This window comes from Ascidiella aspersa, chromosome 4 (genome assembly GCF_963924565.1).
Source record: "Ascidiella aspersa chromosome 4, kaAscAspe10.2, whole genome shotgun sequence".
Classification (NCBI taxonomy): domain Eukaryota; kingdom Metazoa; phylum Chordata; class Ascidiacea; order Phlebobranchia; family Ascidiidae; genus Ascidiella; species Ascidiella aspersa.
In genome coordinates, this window is record NC_139450.1 from 10,225,582 (window position 1) to 10,249,695 (window position 24,114).

Sequence of the window (24,114 nt, forward strand, 5' to 3'; positions counted from 1 at the left end):
CTTAATAATTTCACTAACTCCCCTAATTATTTTGAATCGAACTCAAATTTTATCCATCAATTACATAGTCCTATCCCAAACAGGATTACACATTTCAAACTAGAGCATCCAAACATCAATAACAATACAAGTAGTGTCAGACTGCTGCCCCCAATTGTCCTATTCCTACTGTTTTAGATAAATTTTGGACTTATTCCAATAGATTTAGGTATTATTCGGACAATTTTCAGTCTTATTCTCTTGTGTATATGTTGTAGGAGCCAGAGCAGTGCACACGTCAGCTTGTATTTTCGAATGACCGAGCGAGTGACCGCTCGGAAAGAGCACGATAGAAAGACGTGTCGCGTGTAGCATGTCGCGTAACACATATAATAAAAGGATACGCTACAAAACCCCCCACCAGTGCGTTAGTCACGTTCGGTAACGAGCAGGCACAGTAATAACACGACCACGTCGAGTTAACCTCGGTCGAATGGGAAAAGAGGGTTGCGGTGGTGTGCATGGAATATCGGGACGTTGCGGTAAACATTGGGTAAAAGTGGGGCGAGTATTTTCCATGTTCAATAAATCATTATCAGTGTAAGCCGGTTTAAGTCGGTCAATCGAAACAGTATCTACACGGCCATTAGCATTAATTTTGAAAAATTTACTGTTTCTTTCTATAACGTTAAACGGGCCGTCGTAAGGACACTGTAAGGGCGATCTATGACAGTCACGACGCACGAAAACAAATTTACACGATTGGAGTATACGCGGTACACTACTATGCGATTGTCTGTGTCGTGATGTCGCGCGAACGTTCTCCATTGATTTCCGGAAGTTGGACAGGAATGTTGTTACCTCCGCTGTGGTTGTAGTGGTGCCGTGTGACGGTGGTGAGAAAAACTCCCCTGGTAACCGCAGTGTCGTGCCGTACACCAGCTCTGCGGCAGAACAACCAATGTCTTCCTTCGGGGCCGTGCGAATGCCGAGCATGACTGCAGGAAGTTGGTCCACCCAGTGGTTGTTGTCCAATCGGGCTTTAAGTGCTGCTTTCATTTGCCGGTGGAGTCTTTCCACTATTCCATTGGATTGCGGGTGGTAAGCGGTGGTTCTTTGGCGATGGGAACCTAAGAGGGAGTTTAGGTTTGCCCATAGGTTAGACTCGAATTGACGGCCTCTGTCGGAAGTTATGGACTGTGGTGTACCGAAACGAGATACCCACGACAGCAAAGCCCTGGCACACGACTCTGACGTAGCATCCACCATCGGGATCGCCTCCGGCCACCTAGTGAAACGATCTATAGAAGTAAATATGTAAGAGTAACCCTGCGACATCGGAAGCGGTCCGACGATGTCCACATGAATTTCTGCAAATCTTTTGTCGGGGAGCGAAAATGAACCAAGCTGTGACAATGCATGGCGGTGAATTTTCGCCCGCTGGCATTGTAAACACGTGCGAGCCCACAGCCCAACATCTTTGTTTAAGCTATGCCAAATGAAACGATCGGAAACTAGTTTACGAGACGCGCGAATACCTGGATGTGAAAGGTTGTGTAGTACATCAAAGACAATGCGCCGAAATGCTAGTGGCACAACGGGTCTGGGATAACCTTTGGAAACGTCGCATAAAATAGTATCGCTAGATCCAAGGAGCGGAAGGTCCTGAAATTTAAGTGACGTTACAGCTGTTCGGTATGCACGAATGTCACGATTACCTTTTTGTGCTGTAGCCAAAGCGGCAAAATCTATCGCAGGAGACATCGTTGAATTTATAGCAACGCGAGATAATGCATCTGCGGCAGAATTGTGAGTGCCCTTAATATGTCGAATATCCGTTGTAAACTCTGAAATGAAAGACAAGTGACGAACCTGGCGTGGAGAAAGTTCGTTGGAGTTTCTGTCGAACGCATGACTTAATGGCTTTTGGTCAGTGAGCACTGAAAATTGTCGTCCTTCTACAAAGTATCGAAAATGCCGAATGGCCAAATATACTGCGAGAAGTTCGCGGTCGAACGCACTGTACCTGGTTTCGGCGGGTTTTAGTTTTCTGGAAAAGAATGCAATCGGTTGCCACTTGCCATCGAGGTATTGTTCGAGAGATGCGCCCACAGCAACTGCAGAAGCATCTGTTGTTATTCGTGTTGCCGCATCAGGTTTGGGATGTACCAGCATCGTTGCTTTGGCAAGTGCGTGTTTTGATGCTAGAAAAGCAGTTGTACAGTCGTTGTTCCATACGAAATCGTTGGTTTGCCCACCCAGGGCAAGGTGGAGTGGGTGGAGAATTGTTGCTGCTCCTGGGATGAACCTATGGTAAAAGTTTAAGAGTCCCAAATACTCACGAAGGCCTTTCTTGGATGTCGGTTGCGGGAAATTCTTAACAGCTTCAACTCTTCCGGCAAGTGGCGCGATTCCTTCAGTTGAAATGCGGTGTCCTAGAAATTCAAGCTCTGAAGTACCGAACTCGCACTTGTCTGGATTCACGACAATGCCGAATTTTGCAAGCCTTTGAAACAATTGCCGCAAGTGCCGCCGATGTGCACTTTTGGTCGGACTGAATACAAGAATGTCATCTAGATATACAAAGATAAAATCCAGCCCTCTACATACCTCATCCATGAAACGTTGAAATGTCTGGGCTGCATTGCACAACCCGAATGGCATACGTGTGTACTCAAAAAGGCCGAACGGCGTAATAATGGCGGTCTTTGGTACATCTTCTGCTGCTACTGGAATGTGGTGATAGGCACGGATGAGGTCTATTTTGCTAAAGATTTTCGCTTCGTTTAAGTTAGCAGATGAGTCCTGTATAAGAGGAATCGGATATCGATCAGGAATAGTTCGACTGTTTAGATTCCTATAATCGCCACATGGCCTCCATTTGCCGGACTTTTTGCAAACCATGTGCAAAGGCGAAGCCCATGTACTAGACGAACGGCGCACGATTCCTAAGTCTAGAAGGTTTTGGAATTCCGCTTTGGCGATTTTCATCTTTTCAGGAGAGAGTCGACGTGCCTTTGTATGTACTGGGGGACCATTAGTTACGATGTGATGCTTAATATTGTGTTTCAAAGAAACGTCATTGTAAACCGCGCTTTGAATAGAAGGAAACTCTTTAAACAGTGTTCCAAATTCATTTGTGGCATGGGTTAATGCTACCAAACCAAAAGAAGATGAGCGGGAAACACCAGCGGGAACACAGTTAAATGTTTAGCATCGATAAGTCGATTTTTACCAAGGTCGATTAGTATTCCGTTATGTCGAAAAAAATCTGCGCCGAGAATCGGTTGCGTGACTTCGGCTATAATAAAAGACCATACATACTTTTTGCTGAGCCCGATGTCTAGGTTGATCGACCGCGTACCAAATGTTGCGATGGTGCTTCCGTTTGCTGCAACGAGTTCCAGCTTTCTTTTACAACTGTTGCGATCCATTCTTGTGGCAGGAACAACACTAATCGCAGCACCGGAGTCCACGAGGTACCTTTGTCCAGTGGTGCGGTCATTAACGTGAAGAAGGCGGCGAGAACAACCAGCGGCACTAGCCGCCATTAGTGGCTGGTTGAGGCGTTTCCCTTGTACTCGCAGGGAGAAACGCACTTTTGTGCTTTAGGACCGAATCGCCTGTGGTACCAGCACAGTCGAGCGTCGTGCAGGTTTCTTGTTTGCGGCGTATTGCGCTTCAGAATTGCAATTTCTTTTTGCAGTTGATTGACTTGGGCCAAAATGGGTGACGTGTCCATCAGGTCAATCATGTTGTCAGCTTTCTGCGCCAAAGCTGATAATTCCAGATCAAGTGTGGCCAAAACTACTCGCAAATTGCCTGGTAATCGTTGAAGAAAAAGTTCGCGAAGCAAATTTTTCGAATCTTCTTCGCCCATAAGATGTTGCATTTCTCGCAACATTTCTGAAGGCTTGCGATCGCCCAGGTCTTCATGTCGAAGAAGTTTCTGTAAGCGTTGATGCTTGGTCATCGAAACCCTGCTGATGAGTGCACATTTTAACTGCGCGTAAGGATCCTGAATTGTGCTTCTACTTGTAAAAACCATAGTTCGGCGTCTTGTGGCCAGAATGGCGGAATTTTAACAGCAACGGCTGCGACATTTTCTTCGTCCATCATAGAATTAAGTTAAGTGCGTTGAACATAAGCTAGCCTACAACCTAGCAATGTGTTGTGGTTTTACCTTGCACTTACTTTGCTTGCCGGGGTCACCATTTGTAGGAGCCAGAGCAGTGCACACGTCAGCTTGTATTTTCGAATGACCGAGCGAGTGACCGCTCGGAAAGAGCACGATAGAAAGACGTGTCGCGTGTAGCATGTCGCGTAACACATATAATAAAAGGATACGCTACAATGTATATCTATGATCTTACTAGTATGATGTGCCACTTCGAAATTGTTCCATTATAGGTCCTATTGTGCTCTCCCATTTGACATTTGTTAATAAATTTTACAACCTTGTATAAAGTGAAAATTGTTGCACAACTAACAACTGACATGGGTCGTTCCAGAAGGAAATATGATGATAGTCAAGATGCTAAACATGGTTTGTAATTTTTATAAGGTTATTGAGATTTAAAAAAACTATTCAATTAAAATTGTTTTATATTAGATAATAATTCAAATCAAACAATTCTTCCAAGTAAAAGACACAAATCCCTCAAAAAGAAGATAAATCCTGCGCAGCCGCGAAAACTTACCAAAAAACAAAAGAAAAAATTGGAAAAAGTCCTTGAGAGTAAGAAAAAGAAGCAAAAGGTATGTATCATTGTGTGGTTGTATTTTTAAGGAAGGCAGTTAGCTACATTACATTCCTAAAAAAATTTAATTACCCATAATAATAAATTCCCTTCTTTTTTTTCCTAATTACCCATGAATTAACAAATCAACTGAAATAAACCTTGCTAGAACAGAGCCTTTATGTTTAGCGGTCAGAACTTTTGTCTCGCCTTTCAACTGTCCAAGTTACAGCAACCGAACTTGCATTGATGGACAGTGTGGCTCACATTGGCACTAAAAACTCGAAACTTAGCACTTTGTCAAAGCGGCCTTTGCCAATGGCGCTGACTGAAGCGATTAAATCTCCACAAGATCTTACACATTATCCTCTAAACAGCATTAAAGTCCCAAAGGGAAAAGGCAAAAGAAGAAAATTATCAAAGGTTGGCATTTTTTGTTTATTTTTTAAAAGAGCTCTAATAATATCAACACCATTTAGAAAAAAAAGCATATAAACAAAATTGATCAAAATGCTACTCCAGAAAATACCGATAATAGTAATGGTGAAGACGATGATAGCAGTTTAACTTCAGCAAGTGACGAAGAATGCGAGAAAGGTATGATCACTTCGTTTTTGTCAAAAGATTAAAATATTTGGATTTTTACACAGAAAAGGTTACTGTCTAGCAGTGTTTCCTCTCATTTTACCGCATGGCCAGGTGTCTAACATTTTTGTTACACATGGCTCAGTAATTCAAAGTATGGTAGAACATTACACAGAGAGTGTTTTTTGTATTTTTCGTATACAGAACAAACAAAGATAATTGAACCAACTTTGATCGAAGAAAAAGATACAACTGTCAAACCAATTGTTGGTGTATCTCAAAATAATAATCCTTTTGAAAGTTCAACAGAAAATATTAAAACAAAACCAACCATTTGTGGTAAGTTTGGTTATATTTACTTTAGCCTTTTTAAAACTGATGGTTACATTTTTTTAAAGTATATAAAAGTCACTCATTGTATGATCTTATTTTTTATTTTAGATATGCCAACAACAAACAAGGACCAAAGTATTTCCAAATCTGTAACATATGTTCACCTTGACAGAAGCCAAAAAATCCAGGTTTTTACCATGTGTTTGTAAATGCAAGTTGTTTTATTCTGTTTAATAACCTAACCGTTCAACAAGGTATCCAGACTGGCCTTACCAATCATTGCAGAAGAGCAAGTTATTATGGAAGTTATAACAGCTAATTCAATTGTGATTGTTTGTGGTGAAACAGGATCAGGAAAGACAACACAAGTTCCACAATTTCTGTATGAAGCAGGCTATGCAATGTAGGTTCAATTTAGACAACTTTTGATGTACATGTGCTTGTTGTTGTACCAATAAGTACTTTATATTTGGAATTGGTAAACCAATACTTCAGGGCCGGAATGATTGGAATAACAGAACCACGTCGAGTAGCTGCTGTTAGCATGTCCAAGCGTGTGGCAAAGGAGATGAATTTACCAGAAGCAAAAGTTTCATATCACATAAGGTATAATAATAAATTTCAAAGCCAAAAAGGTCGAGTAGATCGACAGCATCTTGATTAAGACGTGTCGATACGAACTTGTATCATCTTCAGTTAGTGATCAAAATGCTGTCGATCTACTCTACCTTTTTGGCTTTGAAATTTATTAAGCTACATTACAGATCCGTGCATAGTGTACCCAAACACATAGAGTATATATTTCAAAAAATATAAATTGTATGATTTTTTCAACTTATTTTATTGTTTATTTATTAAACAAAGTGTACATTTTAATTTAACTTTTGGTCCATGTAGGTATGAGAACAATGTAACTAAGGACACCCAAGTAAAGTTTATGACTGATGGTGTGTTGACTCGCGAAATGAAAGAAGATTTCCTTCTGACAAAGTATTCAGTAATTATTCTTGATGAAGCTCACGAAAGAACAGCAAACACTGATGTCTTAATTGGTCTGCTTTCCCGGATTGTTCCTCTCAGAGAAAAGGTTAAACCTTACTATAAAGTTGTATTTTATTATTTTTTAATGCTATTTAAGGTATGGTATGGTATTAGAGAACAACACACACTACCAGTTATGTTACATTTTGTCATCCTGTAATCTGTTTCTAAAGATTTTTATGCAACTAAATTGAAGTTGACAATTTTTTGAGCGTTTACATTGATTTTAAGTTTTAACAACTATCTACTTGTTTTACTTTTAACTCCTTTTTAAAAATTTATAATATTTTTCCAGAAAGGAAATCCACTGAAGCTTATTATTATGTCTGCCACATTGAGGATTGAGGACTTTACAGAAAACCAACGTTTATTTAAAAAAGCTCCTCCGCTTTGCAAGGTGTTGTTGTACATTCCTTATAAATTTTTAATTTATTTGTTTTGTTTCCTTTATCTGTTAGTCAATCCATACAACAGGTAGACTTGTGATACATTCTTTTTTTATTTCTGTATCCACAGATAGATGTTCGGCAGTTTCCTGTCACTATACATTTCAACAAAAAAACTCCAACCGATGATCCAGATGACAAACATCATTGTCCATATCTAAGTGAAACTTACAACAAGGTATAAGGGATTTCAGTAATACCAATAAAAAATTACAATCTATTTTAGGTCATAACTAGGTACTAAGTAGTTCCTAGTTTAATAACTCTTCCTATTTGGTATGACTTTTGTGTTAAACCAGTTATTAAATCTTACAGGTGTTAAGGTGTGTTTAGTTTTCAATATAACCTCTTAGAACAGAAATTTCCTTAGCTTATTAACTTTTTTTAGATATGTAAAATTCACCGCACTCTTCCATCTGGAGGTATTTTGGTGTTTGTAACTGGAAAACAAGAAATATACGCTCTTATCAGAAAACTGAGTAATACCTTTCCATCAAAACCTGTGGAGGAACGAAAAGCAAATATGGATGACCAATCTGACAGTAATTAAATTTCTTATAAACGTTATATAAGAAACAATTGATACACTTCACATTAAAGAAAACTGTATTATATTTTTAAAATAGTTGCAAAATTTAGTGTTACTCTTGTAGTTTTTGACATGCCAAACATTGACCTCAACAAATATGCAACAAAGCCACAAGTTGAATATGAAAAGGAAGAGTACCATAGTACTAAAGAATTACAAGCTTCTGATGATGAAGGAGATTCTGATCCTGAAATTTTCCTGGTTAGTTTTGGTAGTTCTCTTTGATTTTCGCCTCATCTGCCATATTTAAATATTAACTTGTTCACCATTAACTAATATATGTACTGTTTTTTTAAGGATGACTCGATTCAAAAGGATTTTGATTTGTCTCTACCCCTGCATATTTTACCACTGTATTCTCTACTGCCACCTAGCAAACAAAAATTAGTCTTTGATGAGCCTCCAGAGGGCTGCAGGTAATAATGGCTGCTTATAATTAGGCAAAAATATTTCACAAAACAAAATATATGTGTATCTGCAAGTAAGGTTTTGTATTTTGATGGAAAATAGGTATACGAACATTTATCCATGAACACTGTAATCCTCATTTATACTTATGTTTGTTTTTTTATGTTCATGTTATTTTTGCAAAGGTTATGCGTTATTGCAACAAATGTTGCAGAGACTTCTCTCACAATTCCTGGAGTTAAATACGTTGTGGATTGTGGAAAAGTGAAAAAGAGAGTTTATGACAAAGTAAGTCGAAACAGCCTTTTTAAGAAATTAAACTGTTTACGGCAAAACTATTACACGATGTTTGTGCTGTAATGAAGCATGTCGATATGTTTAAGTCACCAACCGGTGGATGGCTTTCCAGTTGGTATACAGGTAATTTACTAAATTTATGTAGAGTCAAAGAGAATAAAAATTAAAAACAATTGTATATTAAAACTAGGCATTACGTAATATAGTTGCTGTTGTAAGTTGGGCTCACTTCAATATTAAATCCACCCAAAAGTTGCATCTTCTTAGGGCTGGAAACAAATAATTGCGTATTGCGTTAGTCCACTCATCTGTATTTTAGATCAACTATTTTGAGCTAAATATATTATTCCGAAGCCAGCTATGGTAAGCAGTGGTAGAAAATTTCCACTTTGTGTGTTGTGTTGCTCAGGTTACTGGGATTTCTTCGTTCCAAGTTTCGTGGATATCAAAAGCGTCAGCCGATCAACGAGCAGGGCGTGCAGGCCGAACTGATTCTGGTCACGCGTATCGACTTTACTCATCTGCTGTTTTTCAAGACTTCGCCGATCACGACTTGCCTGAAATAGCACAAAAACCTGTCGCTGGCCTTGTTTTGCAGGTTGAGTTCTTTTTAGTTTTGCTGGATTGCAGATCATACATTATATTTTCCTACTTTTTAGGATTGTCTGTTTTGGTTTGCCTATAAGTTTTTCAGAAACGTATTTTTTCTTTTTTAGAAACGTATATTTATTGAATTAATGAAACAAGTGCTACTAACATTTGTTAAAAACTCCAAGTAACATACGTTTTAAAGGCGTACGTTTCCGTCTTAAAATATTGTCACTTTCCCAACAAGTTAGCGGCAATCTGTAGTATGGTAATATGTGGAGTCAATAATATTAAACAATTTACGGCGGTTACTCAGGCTCACTCATTGTCATACCTACCCTTTAAAATAAGTATATTTTAGCAGATTTTGATTTCGTTGTCTTTTAAGTAATACCAACAAAATAATATTGACAAATGCTTTAAATTTCTGCTGTTTCTGCGCGCAGATGAAATCGATGCACATTGACCGCGTGGTGAACTTTCCTTTCCCCACGCCACCGTCACGTGACGCGCTAGAGGGCGCTGAGAATCTTCTCATTTCTCTTGGAACGATCGAACCTCCGCCGAAGAAGGCCACTCTCAAGGAAATTAAGCTAGGCACGTTACCATGATTATAAGTTTTGAAAATCAGATACTCATTAACTCGTTCCAGTAGCCCCCTAAAAAATTGTATTATTAAAAGGCGAATGTCCTATCTGTTACCTGATGCTATTGTCAGGTAGATTTAATCAAGTTGTGTTGAGAAGATATATTGCTTTAATGTTTTTGGGAATTTTCTTCGACCCCAGGCCTTGACCTTGCCCTCTAACTTATTTTTGCCCAACTTTACCTATAATAAAATCGTTCACGCTTTGCACGAATCTTATTTTACATTCTGGTAAATTTACTTCTATTCCAATGATTTAGTTTAGCTCTTTTTCTAGACAAAACGGTCAGAGGGGCACTCCTAAAATCTTACACAACAATATTGTTGTAACTAAAACGTTCAACGTTTTGTTCTGCTGAAATTTATTTTAAGTGCTATTAAGTATTTTTTTTAACTTTCGCAGCAAAGTTCAGCGGAAAAATTACAGAACTGGGAAAGCTTGTAGCCGCCTTTCCCGTCCACCCACGCTTCGGCAAGATGATTGCTCTGGCCGTACAGAAATCACATCAGAATGACGTCATTCCCTACGTCATTACTGTTGTCGCTGCGTTGACTGTTCGGGTGCGTTTCAAATTGTGTTGTTTCGACTTTACAAAGTTTTCTTGCGGTTATAAACCGCTGTAGTGTTTTGTTTATCAATCGCCATTTTTGTTACAGGAACTCTTTGTATCGACTTCTACCACCAGTGACTCCAACAACAACAAGGTAGGGCTTGCTGTTTCTTAAACCACAGACGATTTAATGGCAGTAACATGCAAAGAATATTAAAAGTCGTAATACTGGAAAAAAGTATTTTCCGAAAAGTGGCATATATAATTTTGTTTTGTCCATCTTAACAAAAAATATACATTTATTGTCATCCTCTTTAGATAGAGTATACATAAATGTCAAAAGTGTTCCCGAATGCTCCAAATGTATTTGGCCATATAAGACTGTCTATCTCAGTGGTCTCAACCTTTTTTATTTCGTGGCCCATTTACGTTGCAAAAAAATTCTGTATATGAAAGGAAAAACTGTAAAATAGGTCAAAAACCAAAAACAGCAGAACATATTTCAAAGCAGATTATTTAGTCAACCGTGCATTAGTAAGATGCTTGCGGCTGAACTATAAATATAAATTCCTTTTAAATTCCTCCCCAAGCCATTATTCCTGAAAAAAAATATAGTGACACAAATCAAACTAAATCTAACTTTTTTAAATTGGTCTGTGGTTATGGCCCACCAATGAGCCATGGCCCACTGGTTGATAACCGCTGGTGTATCTCTTCCCATCGGTCGCGACCCATTATTGGCTCGCTGTTTAAATTGGTTGGTTTGCCGACTGCAGTAATTCTATATAGTTAGGTTTATTAAGATAGGTTTTGGGAAAGATTTCGTTAAAATAAGCAAAAATTGCGGAAGTAGATCGAGGACTTGTGTAAAATTCGAACATATTACTACTATTTTATTATGTGTTGTTAACTTACGAAACTTTAGTGTAGAGAATTGGGTCGCCAAAGCTTCGCTGTTACACTCACGTCGCCGCTAAAAATGGTTGAAAAACACTGGTATAAGAAAAATGACTTTGGGTCATCTACTTCAATTTTCGTTTTATCAATAGCAACGTCCAGCGACGTTTGTAGTTTAACTGAAGTCGTATAGTAGCTACGCACACCTTACGCATGCTTTTTCATCCACCAACAACGCTGTTCTGTTTTTGCTAGGAGGAAGTTCGTCACGTGGCCGCCCGTCTTCACCACTTGAAGGTGCTGTGGAGCACGGTGGGCGGTGGCGCGCAACGAAAGGCGTTCGGCGACCTCATGGTTTACCTGGGCGCTGTCGGTGCAGCCGAGTACAGCGGCGGTTCTGCCAGCTACTGCGCCTCCAACTGCATAAGGTAAGCATTTCCAGCCTTAACCTGTATTTAATAGAGTATGTAGGCAAATGCGAAAGAAGCCTATCGGGCGTGCGGTTTCTTTGTGCGGTAAACACGAGATCCTGCATTTCTCCGCTTGTGTTTGTTTGTGACATAACGCTACTTTTATGAGCAAAAAGTGCATTTTACTTAATTTGTTTCTTCACGTGGAACATAATGCTTCGTCATCTTGACTGTCTGTGATCTACATTGTGTAATCACAATTTTCAAAAATATGTTATTACTAATTATAAGCATGTTCAACGAATGTCCACTTTTGCACAACATATGTACGACTTATGTGTTTCAAGCAAAGTTTTATCAGCTTAATCACTTTATGTAGACCAAAAGCATTGCTGGAAATTCGCAAACTTCGATCCCAGCTAACCAACACCCTGAATTGCGCAATGCCGGAGTGTGACTGCTGCATGGATCCCAAGATGTCACCGCCGAGTGAAGATCAGGTACTTAAAACACAAATCACACTGACAAGGAGTTCGCGTGCCTACGGAAAACGTTTTGCTGAGTCAGTTGGCTTAATTAGAAATGTAGTACAACGCCCTAGTCTGAAGTACAAAATGCAGTAGGTAGACTATCGTCGTTTCTCAACCAGCTCCACTAAGTCTGTAGAGCATCGGTCACGGTGTGGTCGATGTCGTGATTTCGAAACTCACTGCTTTTTATTTGTTTCATGCTCACAAGTTTATTTGTTTCTTACACTACAGTCCTGTTTAGGCCAACCTATTTTGGAAATTGATTCTCCCAAGGCACCCAGTGAATTATTTTGTGTATGTCGTAATTGTTGGTCAGCACTACTTCTACAGGACTCAATAACCATATTTATCACGTGGATTTCATGGCTTAGTTGTTAGTTTATATGTAACATCTTAGAAATGTATTCACTGAATATTATTCAGTGTAAAGTTGCTCTGGTTTCATGGTTTCTTTAACATAAAGTGGTGCAACACGTAGTACGTTAGTTAGTTCTGGGAATACAAAAATAAGTGTTTTTACTATCTTATTAATTTTGAATGTTTTTTAACTCAGCGTGAAATACTTTCGTTGCACAATACATGAGCTGTTTAAACGCCAGTACGTCATGTATTGGTTCCCCGAACGAAACCCAATCCAGGTTGTGCTTTATAGTGAAAACGTGTCGCCTCGTGCTAGTGCATTTCTTGCGCACTTAAACCTTATTACTGCCAATTTGTCAGATCAAGTTGCTGCGTCAAATTGTCCTTTCCGCGCTTGGAGATCAAGTCGCTCGACTCTTGCCAAAGGAAAGTCTTCCCGTCGAACAAGCGAAGCAGATGAAGGGCGCGTATCAATGGTCGGTTGCAATTTTTTTTATTATCTATTGTCATGAGCCTTTTATGTACTAAACTATTTATAGCTGCAAAGCTACTTCTCTAATGCCCCATAATAAGGTAGGAACAAACCTAACAAATTTAACTCCACTCTAGATGACTTTTAGTTTATTCACGTTATTCACCACCACTTGTGTTTTACCGTTATATAATACCTACTAACCTACTTACATAACACAATTAATGACTTATAAATCGCAATTTCATGAATTTAATTTTGTCTATGTCAGCAGTGAAGATAGTGAAACACATGCTCCTATTTAAATCCCAATCGTAATCTTTGTTATTGTAGCCTCCTATCGGACGAACCCGTGTTCATTCATCCGGAATCGGTGCTGTCACGTGACCCTCTGCCCGCCTTCGTCACTTTCCACGAAATTGTTAAAACAGAATCGACTAAGAAACGAGCGTACATGCGAGGTATAAAACTAAACAAATATCGACTTCTCGCCAACAGTATGTATTTTTACTTGCTCAATATTGATCGTTTTTAGTACTTACCAATTGCATCTAGTGAAAATGCAAATGGGTAAATAAAGCCAATCTATAACAAAGCTACCCGATCTGTTGGAAACACAGTTTGGGGACGGTGACAAAATAACAAACAACACTACGCTACGATGTTTCGACCTCCAACCTAAATATATTTTCACTTTACGAAGTAGCGATCTTTTGATTGTTCATTCACGTTACTGCTAGTATTTCTTGTCATCAATAAAGTTAATGCTTTGATATAATACTTAAGTCGAAATTAAAAGAATTATTTTTGATTGGTTTGTGTCCAAAATTGCGGCAGACAAGAATTCCTGTGAACACTCTATATCTATTGACAAATAACGAGATCGCGGCCAAATACTAAATTGAAGTCGTAAAAATCTTAATTTTAAACCAAATTTTGTTATTCAAGTAATGCCGCTGATTACCCAGCTGTGATCTATTTTCAACAAGTACACCGAAAGCCTTTGCAGACTCACCGAATCTGTTGATCTATGATGCAAGCAGAGCAGACTAGAAAAACAACTAGCCTGCAGTGAGGTTCGAACTCACGACCTCCGGTCAAGCCGGGACCGTCGCTCTACCAACTGAGCTATGCAGGCTCAGAAGGGAACGAGTCGAGAAACAACCATGCGCCAATGCTGGCTCAATCTGTTAGTACAAGCAACCTCATTGAAGGGGATCCACAGTACCATATCATTTGTTCAATGAAACATTCACAGATAATGTGTGTTAATAACTGAGATCTAGCCCTTCGAAGCTGCTATGGTACTGTGGATACACTATTTTCAACAACTGATCATTTTTCAGACGTAACCGAAATCGAGTCGACCTGGCTCGCAACCCTATGTCCGCAGTACTGTTCCTTCTCCAATCCTCTCGCGTCGCCCGAACCTTTTTACAACCCCTCAACCGATGACGTCATGTGCCACGTCACGGCGACGTACGGGCGGCTGGCTTGGAAACTTGGCGAGGTGGAAGTTGCTTATCCCCCAGGGTTGGATCGGTAAGTGAGACGTTTGCATCTCAGGCCAAAGAAACTCGCTTTGCTTTTTGAACCTTGCTTTTGAGTATATAAAGTCTTACAGATGAAATGCATTTCAATCCTTAAGAAACTTATCGCACAACGCGTAAGCGACTCGAAATTGTTCGTGTGAAGGCAATTTTGAAATTTCTGGCCATTTCTCGTCGGTTTAATTTAAATTTTCCTTACTTATGTTCCCTAGTTTTTTTATTGTATTAATCGGAATTAAACCTACTGTTTCCATGTCACTTTTTTAAACATATTTTATTTTCTTCTATAGGTGGTGGATACTTAAAAATGAAACTATTGCGTTTTTTAAGGTCTCTTTCATTAGATAAACAGATCATTCTGAATCATCTCATGTTTGTTTAGATTTCGTTGGTTTGCGCGATTTCTACTTGAGGGAAAAGTGTCTAAGCAGCTGGAACGTTTTGTCTCCTCTCTACTTTCACGGCCAGCTACCATGGTGAAGTCATGGGCCAAGTAGGTGCTTTTATTTGTTGATCATCGTCGCTATTTTACCCTCACAATTTATCATAAACACTTCCTAAAAATCTAAATGTCTTTGTTAAACTATTGTTGTTTTTAACCGGTAGAATTTAGTTTTGTTTTAATAAATAGTCAGTAAATGTTTATGTAAAGAGTAAATAACATTCAAATGTAAACCGAATGCCTTCAGAAAGTCAATTACCGAAACCAGTTGGCCTAATCAGATTTGTATTGCAAGTAAAGCAAAGCAAGATTAGGAAACACCATGCTCGTAAACAGAATTAGATTGAAATATATACTTAAGTGAATTCCATGACCAAGTTACATTGGAATGTAATAATATTTAATTACAAAATGTATATACAGCAATACATAGTAAGAGAAAGTTAACTACTTTTAGTTTCTAATAAAAAATAATAATACCACCAAAATATATTCTTGACAAGATTGTTTTAAAAGTGGCAACCAAACAAATGAACGTATTTTTGCAAATCAACAAACTTTCTTGTCAATTTACAGTTTGCAACCACGCACTGAAGTAATGCTTCTGGGTCTACGCAACAAGAACGTTGATTCCAAACAAAAGTTGATCAGCGTTTGGAAGACTGAGCCATCCTGTAAGTCATCGTGCCCTAAAGCAGTGATTCTCAACCTTTTATGGTTTATGGCACCCCTCAATAATAATTAATATTTTTTCGGCACTCCGACTGAAATTTTCGTTGAGTATTTTACTGAAATGTCACTATAAATGGGACTGAATCAACACAATTAACGTAAAACATGTAGGTAATGTCATTTGATATAATGGTCTCTAATCGTACACAAATAGTTATATCAAGAAGCTTATTAATGGAGCAGAAATCAGATTCCTGAAAATTCTCAAATACCTATCCGCACCCTTAAGCATTAGAAATGGCTCCTCGGCACCACGATTGAAAACCTCTGATCTAAAGGATAAAACTAGTTAATACCAGTGTCGAATGTATTAGAATTCTGGCGACTTTTACAAAATAAATAACAGTCCTACCGAAGTATCTAACATTAAAAAATAGTGCCGAGATTTGAGCAACGTTTTACAAGGTTTATCTTTAACTGTTTAAATTAGTAACAGTAGAAACCCTTGTGTGTTAAGTTGTTTATTTTTATTTGTTCAGTAAACCTTGGTTATGAATGAAAATATGAGGTCTATTTCTCCCCCAACATACAAAATGAGGTCATCTGTTTACCACATTCTCCCTTTGTTAGGGTTGTTGCCGCAGCATAAATAAGTACTGCTTCATTTATAGATTTATAGAAGACCATTTCTCCCCGTTAATTGGCATTCAATTTAAAACCGCAGGGCTTTTTATCTCTGTCCTGCAAAGGAGCGTTGGCGTAAATAGAACGCTTTGTTTTCACCAACGCAGGGCTTTTTTATATATGTCCTGCAAAGGAGCGTTGGCGTAAATAGAACGCTTTGTTTTCACTAATTGACCTTTTGCTATATTGAAGTCTTGTTTTTGTTCCTGGCGATCTGTCAAGCAAAACTAAAATCCAACCGACTGTCCTCATAATTTCGCACCTTATTTGTATGCATTATGCATAACAGTGTGTGACCCCACCTGCCCACCTTATTTGGGACTTTAAATTGCAGATTTGCGTTCGGCCTATCTCCAGTGGTTGCCTAATTCGATTCACGAAAAGGCGACTGCAATTTGGCCACCCTCCGACTGACAACGGACGACCTTTGAAACATGTAGCAGGGAATCGACGAACGGCGTGCTTGTGATGTTCTAGGACGCCTTGCAAGCGGGCCTGGACTGTTACAAATCGCATTTCATGACTGTCGAAATGCAAAAGCCGCACTTAGCGGCGTCCGGGATTTGCTTTTGCGGAAGCCTGAAACCAAATCGTATTAATATTGGTGTTAAATGCGGCATAAATAACCAGTTTGGTGAATTGCATAGGCATATTTTGTGCAAATGATCTCTAAACTTAGTCAGACAATATAAAGTACATTTTTCGCACAGTTACTTTGTAGCCCGCTGTAGCCAAAACGGTTAGAGACGTAAAAATATGATATTTTACTCATTTGTACCTCATTGGTTAAAATCGAAATAAACCATTACATGTGAATGCAAACTATTTTTGTGGCTGTTCTGTTGTTAGCTTGAACTACAAGTCGTCTCAATTCTAGAAAATTACAATTATCCAAACATTTTGTATTTTGTAAATGGGCGGAGCACTACTACAAGAATCTTTGAGCTTAAACAGGATTTTTGAAAGAAAACCTACAAATTGACACGTAAAGCAAGTGTTTAAATTTAGATTTTGAGAAGATAGTTGAGATATAATTTACTTTATGGACAACTCAAGTTGATGAAATTGAGGTAAAAGTGCAACACAATAATTTACGCAGACAGAGAACTCGTTGTTTTACTACTATATAACTTTACGGTCGAAAATTTATCTATTTGAGAATTGAAAAGGTCAACGGTAATAGTACTTCTTCCATGAACCATATAACAGAACTTTCAGGAAACATAGACTTCGCATGTATGGTGCTAGACACCACCAGTACAGGCGGCAACATTTCTGCGGAACTCACGTAGCGCAAGACTGGTAAGAAAAAGTGCAAAATGGCAGAAGTTGTTTAAAACGGTTCCTGCGAACTTGTGACCGAGGTAATGTCGGGGTTCTCATTTTCCTCGACGATGACGCTCTCCCTGCGCGTGACGGCATACGCCCCCGAACTGCTGACGCCCTCGAAACGTTTTCGCTTCTCCAACGCGTTCTGCCATTTCCAGGCGTGTTGTCTTTGACAGGACGGATCGGCACTTGCCTGATAAATTGGCGGCTCCACACTGCGATGAATTTGAATACATTTTGAAACGCAAGAAGCTTTATTATATAAGGCACTTGTACCCAAATGCGAAGGAACAGATCAAAGTTTATTTTTGCCGTCTGTTGTTGCCACTCGCAGTAAAGTTTGTCGTTTTGTTGCTACAAAAATTAGTATGGAAAACAACCGTAGGACGATTTCTGTCACAACTTCAAATTTATGGCGGTTAAGTTAAGCGCAATAATTGAATAATCGTGTGTTCTTTTTCACAGTAAACTAAACATAACAGGTGTGTCCCCAGATGTCCCAACGGTTGTAGTTTTATAATATATCCCCACGCACTTAAGGTTTTCAAATGATATTGCTATTCAAAGTTTTAGCAGCACACAACTGGTTTCGTCGCGCGTTTGATCTTTCTAAACCCGAAAAAAACGATTTGTCACTTTCACACAAGTGCAACGGTTTACTGAGTTTGACGACGTGCCCTTTAACCGCTAAGTGTTGCGCTGCATAAGATTTTACTGTTTGTTTTGAGTTGTGCATAATCATTAGCATTTCGAAGCGAACAATAAAAAAGTTCAATAATACGAAAATCGTAACTTATTTAGTAGCAATGAAAATCTTAAAAAAGGTAATTACAGCACCTAGCAATTCCATAATGTAACCCTTTACTAGCTAAGGATTGTGAAAAGTATGGTACGGTAGTAAAGATCACCTAGTTAAATAAACGGATTTTTATGAGCCTTTGTTATGACATGTCGACTTAAAAGTTTGTCGTGTGGCTCTTGTTCTAAATCGAGTAAGCAGTCAAAACTTGCAGTCTATAGTACTGCAAATTAAAAATTGATACAATACCTAGAAAGCAACAGTATATAACTTCTATTAATTTGGTCTACATAAAACGACAATCTTGGTTCACTATTATCCTTGTTAATTGCTTAAACATGGCGTGCCAAAAACTCATAGGAATTTGGGCCCAAAATACTTTGTAATTTCAGCTTTGGCAAGAATCAAAATCCGGGATATCAGGCGGTTTAGCGTCATTGCTGCTTTTCAGTATGAATCCCACTTAAGTTTCACCTGTTACATTGTATCTCCCGAAAGGTGTAGGTGTCCATCGATTCTTTCTCATAAAGCTCCCGGTGCGAGTACATGTGCTTGAGCTCCCACGCCGAAAGGCCGCTCGTAATCTGCGTGACAAATCCGAAAGCTTGATAAAACACCACACTTCACCAGCTTACTTGGAGAAGGGTTTACGCGCCGTCTTACAACCACTATATTATTATCCTCGTACACACCAATTTTGTTGTTTCTTACAAGTATTTCACACAACCAAGAAACAAGTGATACAATATTCCACCAAAAGATGACGTCATAAAGTTTCGGCAGAAAAAAAGACAAATTTTGGCAAAGATTGCATTTTGGAGAAAGTCAAGTGAGGAAAATATTCTAATCTTTATACAACCGATATATTCTCACAATTATATTTAGTTTTAAATGCACGACGCCTTTGGCTTAAATCTCTAAAAACACGCGCCCTAAAGTTTGGCAAGATTCTTGCGAGCGCGACAAAAATGCTTTTGTGTTGTTCAAATGGATAAAAAAATAGTTGGGGTGAGCCATGGCTTATGCTCTCCCTCCTGAATCCGCCCCTGACACCAAGCTATATGAGCAAACCTAAACATTTTAGCACAAAATGTTTTAAATAATAACTATAGAAATGTCCTATGATATCGAAACCGTGCCGATTACCGATGCCAAGTGGTAGTTCGCTACTTGTTCGAACCAGGCTGATATTTTACCCAAGGAAGGTTATTGAAATACAGCAGGTACAACCGGCGGTAACCAAAATTTTTGGACTCTAAAGCAAAATGTCGCCTAATAACCTTTAAAAAAGTCATCTAAATGTGGATACAGGGTACCATGCCATGCTTCCCCATTTAAATATACTATATTTAGTGTATTTTTTTACGTAAAAGCAAACAAATCGAATTACATAAATGCAAAACGTTTTTGCGCTTTGTGGAAACTTTGTTTGGGTTTTGCAATGTTCTTGTCTCTGTGTTAGGCAAATCTAATGAGCAAAAAAGCGCTATATATACCATGGCCTGCTGCGCTATGCGACTTATAACCTTCGCAAACAATTTCCATTCATTGTAAAATTATTCTCCCGGCAATATATATATATAACTATATATTTTTATTACAAAGAACAATTTTACAATTGATACAATACCTAGAAGCAACAGTATATAACTTCTATTAATTTGGTCTACATAAAACGACAATCTTGGTTCACTATTATCCTTGTTAATGTCTTAAACATGGCGTGCCAAAAACTCATAGGAATTTGGGCCCAAAATGCTTGTACCCGAAGACTGGCGAGATTCTGTCAGCCTGGTTTAAAATTTACGCGCTTTTCATAGATGAATCAATCTATGTTGGCCTGCATGGCTTTTGTTGGACCGGCCTCAAGCACTAATAATTAACCATCGGAGTGCCGATTTTCGGTAACGACCTTATCAGACGTACGCTAATATTGTTGTTCTTACCAAGTTAATGGCGCTGAAGAGCCACAGGAAACACGTCTTTTCGGCGCTTTCCATCAGAATACATGATATCGCTTCATCATAGCACCGAACGAACATGGGCACGTACATTCGGTATGCAACCACTATGGTAACAAAAGTCACCAATTCGAGGCACAATCTGCGCAAAAATTATTTCATTTATAATTTTGATTTGTTTTGTTTTCCTTGTTTTTCCAGGACCGTTTGTCCAGTAGGCCTACCGCGATTTGTTTCTGATGTTTAATGATATAGATTGGTAACGTTATCTGAGGCAGGAGCATTAACCTAACACAACCTTCGTAAGATTATTATACACACAATTCCGGTGTGTGCTTTTGATTTGGTTAAATACCGAATTTTAAAAAGTTATGTTTTATTATGAAGATCCATAGCACGAATGGTCAACGTGCATTCTGCTTTTTGTATTTTTGTTAAGTTTGATTTTGTCTGCTTATGTTGTTAACCAATATTGCCGGTTTCGACTCGAATCCTATCGCTTTTTTGTAGAATAAGGTCAATAGAGTTGATAAGCTCCGCGAACATAATAGCATTCATATAAACTGTTGCTACCAGGCATGGTAATATAAATCAAAAACAGCTCCTCTGGTAATTTTTAATTCTATACCAACGTTTTTTTTATAATAGCATTTATTTAGCAATTCGCGTTTATACTTAATATTGTTAGGGTGCAACACTCACTTTTAATCTAACTAACAAGTGTATGAAATTGAACTACAAATAGCGAATTTAAATTTCTACCCATGTGTAGGCCTAATGTGTGGCCCCGTGAACAAAGTAAGAAATACGGCCTTTGGTCTCTGAATGGAAGACCTTCCCCGATCTATATAATACATAAATAAACTATACTTGCCGCATTATAGCTCTAATAGCGGACGACAGGTACACCGTAAGGCACGGCCAAGTGCAGCCATGCATTGGACAGGCAATGTAATCCTGGCCGATCTCGAACGGCGTCCAGGGCATTACGATTAACCACGGAACGACAGCCGTGAAGATGCTGAGTACCCAAGCAATCAGGGGCGATATGTTTCCGTTGTACGCCACTCTGTAGAAACGAAAACGATTATGCTAGACCGCGCATCATGTATAAACAACCTACATTTACAAGCTACTGAAAATTTAATTAAAACAATCAAGTGGTGTCAATAACGCTATTGATCACCAGACAAGATAGATTTACTCAATGGTGGTTGCAATTTAGTATATGGAAAAATAAATTTTAAATATGTAGGTAGTTTGCGCAAACCACGTGAGCAATACTGGTGACACTTTTAAGAAAAAACATTCTTTGCAAAGTTTCCAATATACCGTAAACATGTCGATTGCACCTCGTTCCAGTTGATATCTTCGGTTTCGTTTTCTGACCTAAAAAGTTCCGTAAATAGTTTAGAACAGAATGCACTTAGGCCTACGCTTAAATTCTACCATTAGAATAAACTAAACAAAATATTTTTTTTCACAAACAAAATCTTATTTTGTTTGTTGTTTGTGATTTTGCTATTAAATGTCCAAGCTTTATACCTTTGATAAATTGGCTACAGAGTGTTACAAAACACAAAACACTTCTTTGAAAACTTAGGAAAGTTATGGTATAATAACCGTAATGAAAGTAATACCGAATTGATCGAATTGCAGCTTGAACACTTACTCGTTTAGCGGCCAAAGAATTGTTCCGTTGACGCCAATTGTAAAATTGCACTGGATACTTTGTACGTCGTTGGCAAATAATCTTCCCGCAAGTGCTCCGGTTATAATAACCCGAACGATAACGTATACCTGAAGTTGAACGATCGACTTTTAATATTATTGTCTTGTAAACTTTATCCGCTTTTCGTCTGTTACTGAAGAAAATTGTCAAAGGTGAAAAAAACGAACTGTGGGCGCACAAAATGTGGGTAAGCAAGTTTTTTGCACACTGTCATATTTTGTTTGTCAAAACTGAACAGTTCGAAAATCCAAACATATAAAATAAAACGTGATCATCATATGTACCGAAGGGGTTGAGTATTACTGGGATTAACAGTAAAGTCTCTGGAGAATTTTCCAGGCTGCGAGTAAAGGTTTTGTGCCATAAAAGCTGTTCTTTCAAGCATGCCTTTTGTACGTCAGATGATAATCAGTCTGGCCATGCTGGTTATCCAACCGCGTCGTGCATTATTAATTAAAAACAACGTCTAAAACGAAATGACCACTCTCGCATGTTAAAAATTCATGTCTAATCTTCTAAACGTGGTGCTAATATCTGAATATATTGCCCTTGAGCATTTTTATTATACCCATAGACATTTGAAGGGGAGTTCGTTGGCCTATAAACCGGTTATATTTTACGGAGGTATTATTACGTTGGCATTTGAACGAACGAAAACGTTTTTCTTCGTCCTACTATTCGGGCTTTTTGCTTCGTGGCGGTATCGTCTAATGGAGGAGGCGTTGAAAATGCTAATACACTTTTCGTGTCATCCGCCACCGCACGCGCAGTGATGTCTGTCGCGCGCATGATCTGGCTTGTTTGTACAACACTAATTTACATTTCGCTTGATACACTTAGGCGAGGTGTTTAGGGATATTTTGTTTTCAGTCGTTTCAAAAATGTTTGTTTAAATAAAACAAAAGCAATTTACAGATAAGGTATTTGATTTTCGTCGACGTTTTTAATCTAACGTATGTTTGGCAAACGTTCCCTTGCCTTTTATTGTTCAACTCGGCTATCATCGACATGTACGGCTTTTGTTTTGGTCTTATAATGCACATTTTCGCAAATATGCGAAACTAAATACTTCGATCACAGTTTGTCATCGTGTATATGTTATCATTACGCATACCTAACCAACAACAACTACGCCATACCATAAACTGGGTGTAGCCGACCAAATGGCAGAGACTGAACATTCCGTTGACCAAAAAGTTGTTGACCAACACACGAAGAACGATGTCGACAACACTGTTGTTTTCTTCTTCTTCGAGGTCAGCAGCTAACTTTCCTAACGGTTTTTGACATTTAGTTTCTGTGCAAAAAAAAAGATTTAATCTTACGCCGTGTGATCGATCAGCAACTGCGCAACATGTTGCCTTTGGGGAAACATTTATCTGACTGGCGAGTCGCTTATTTGATTTCTGCAACACTCCATTTTACATTTAACCACGGAATCTATTTATAACTTTGCTTTTGTACCATTCGATTAAAAATATAAAAACAAGTAAAATCTATTTGGTATAGTAAACAGTTAAACGTTTATTCAGACCGCTTTTAAACGAGTAGTTGTTACACAAAGTACACCACAAGATTTTTTTTGCAAGCTTATTTTGTCTTGACTGCGACGCAAAAAAATATTATCATTTGATAAAGAAGAGAATAGTAGGGAACGGAACATCGATCAAATTTATTTTTTAAACACGCTCTTTAGAAATGACCGTTGTATATTAAATGGTAATGTTGACCGCTTATTCATAACAAGCGCCTTACATATAAAAATACTTTTGGATGCCTAATTTTAAAAAAAATAAATAACCTAGTCGTTTTTGTATTCGCTAATAATTTCACCGGTGACTGGTCTGTTGCTTGGGATCTAACTAAAATAATCTCTGCACCTTCGCTTGGACTTTTCAATGGCTAAACGTAAACCGTCCGAATACGTTTGCCCTTCACGTCGTTTATGCGTTCTGTACAAACATTTTTCGCGTTTCTGCTGTTGCGTATACGCCACGGTTTCAACTGTTATCGAAACTACTCTTTGTCTCTTCGCGACTTAATGCCGTGTCACCGTTTAGGTACAACTTATGGA

General features: G+C 38.5%; 3 protein-coding genes and 1 non-coding gene across 4 annotated transcripts; 1 reads left to right on the forward strand and 3 right to left on the reverse strand.

The window, feature by feature from the left end:
* Positions 1 to 3,529: 3,529 nt before the first annotated feature.
* On the reverse strand, positions 3,530 to 4,027 carry LOC146147120 (uncharacterized). The gene has a single exon (XM_083387920.1). It carries the CDS (start codon positions 4,025 to 4,027, stop codon positions 3,530 to 3,532), a length of 498 nt encoding a protein of 165 aa, XP_083244046.1.
* Positions 4,028 to 4,476: 449 nt separating this feature from the next.
* Positions 4,477 to 17,032, forward strand: LOC146147121 (putative ATP-dependent RNA helicase DHX37). The gene is made up of 27 exons (XM_083387921.1): positions 4,477 to 4,525; positions 4,592 to 4,737; positions 4,908 to 5,141; positions 5,198 to 5,315; positions 5,508 to 5,642; positions 5,745 to 5,824; positions 5,891 to 6,039; positions 6,132 to 6,242; positions 6,534 to 6,723; positions 6,973 to 7,074; positions 7,194 to 7,301; positions 7,512 to 7,665; positions 7,777 to 7,913; positions 8,010 to 8,128; positions 8,306 to 8,408; positions 8,827 to 9,015; positions 9,452 to 9,602; positions 10,055 to 10,212; positions 10,309 to 10,356; positions 11,355 to 11,527; positions 11,889 to 12,009; positions 12,760 to 12,875; positions 13,205 to 13,332; positions 14,218 to 14,413; positions 14,804 to 14,914; positions 15,440 to 15,537; positions 16,554 to 17,032. Exons 1-27 carry the CDS (start codon positions 4,477 to 4,479, stop codon positions 16,631 to 16,633), a joined length of 3,504 nt encoding a protein of 1,167 aa, XP_083244047.1. The 3' UTR covers positions 16,634 to 17,032.
* On the reverse strand, positions 13,935 to 14,009 carry Trnaa-ggc (transfer RNA alanine (anticodon GGC)). The gene has a single exon. It is a non-coding gene; the product is annotated as a tRNA-Ala (tRNA).
* A 110-nt stretch (positions 17,033 to 17,142) lies between the features above and the next one.
* LOC146147123 (uncharacterized) lies at positions 17,143 to 23,329 on the reverse strand. The gene is made up of 7 exons (XM_083388635.1): positions 23,180 to 23,329; positions 21,981 to 22,108; positions 21,641 to 21,697; positions 21,183 to 21,377; positions 20,294 to 20,450; positions 18,822 to 18,931; positions 17,143 to 17,763 (listed from the first exon to the last, which is right to left on the reverse strand). The coding sequence occupies exons 1-7, from the start codon at positions 23,219 to 23,221 to the stop codon at positions 17,553 to 17,555; spliced, it is 900 nt and encodes a 299-aa protein (XP_083244761.1). The 5' UTR covers positions 23,222 to 23,329; the 3' UTR covers positions 17,143 to 17,552.
* Between the last annotated feature and the right edge of the window lie 785 nt (positions 23,330 to 24,114).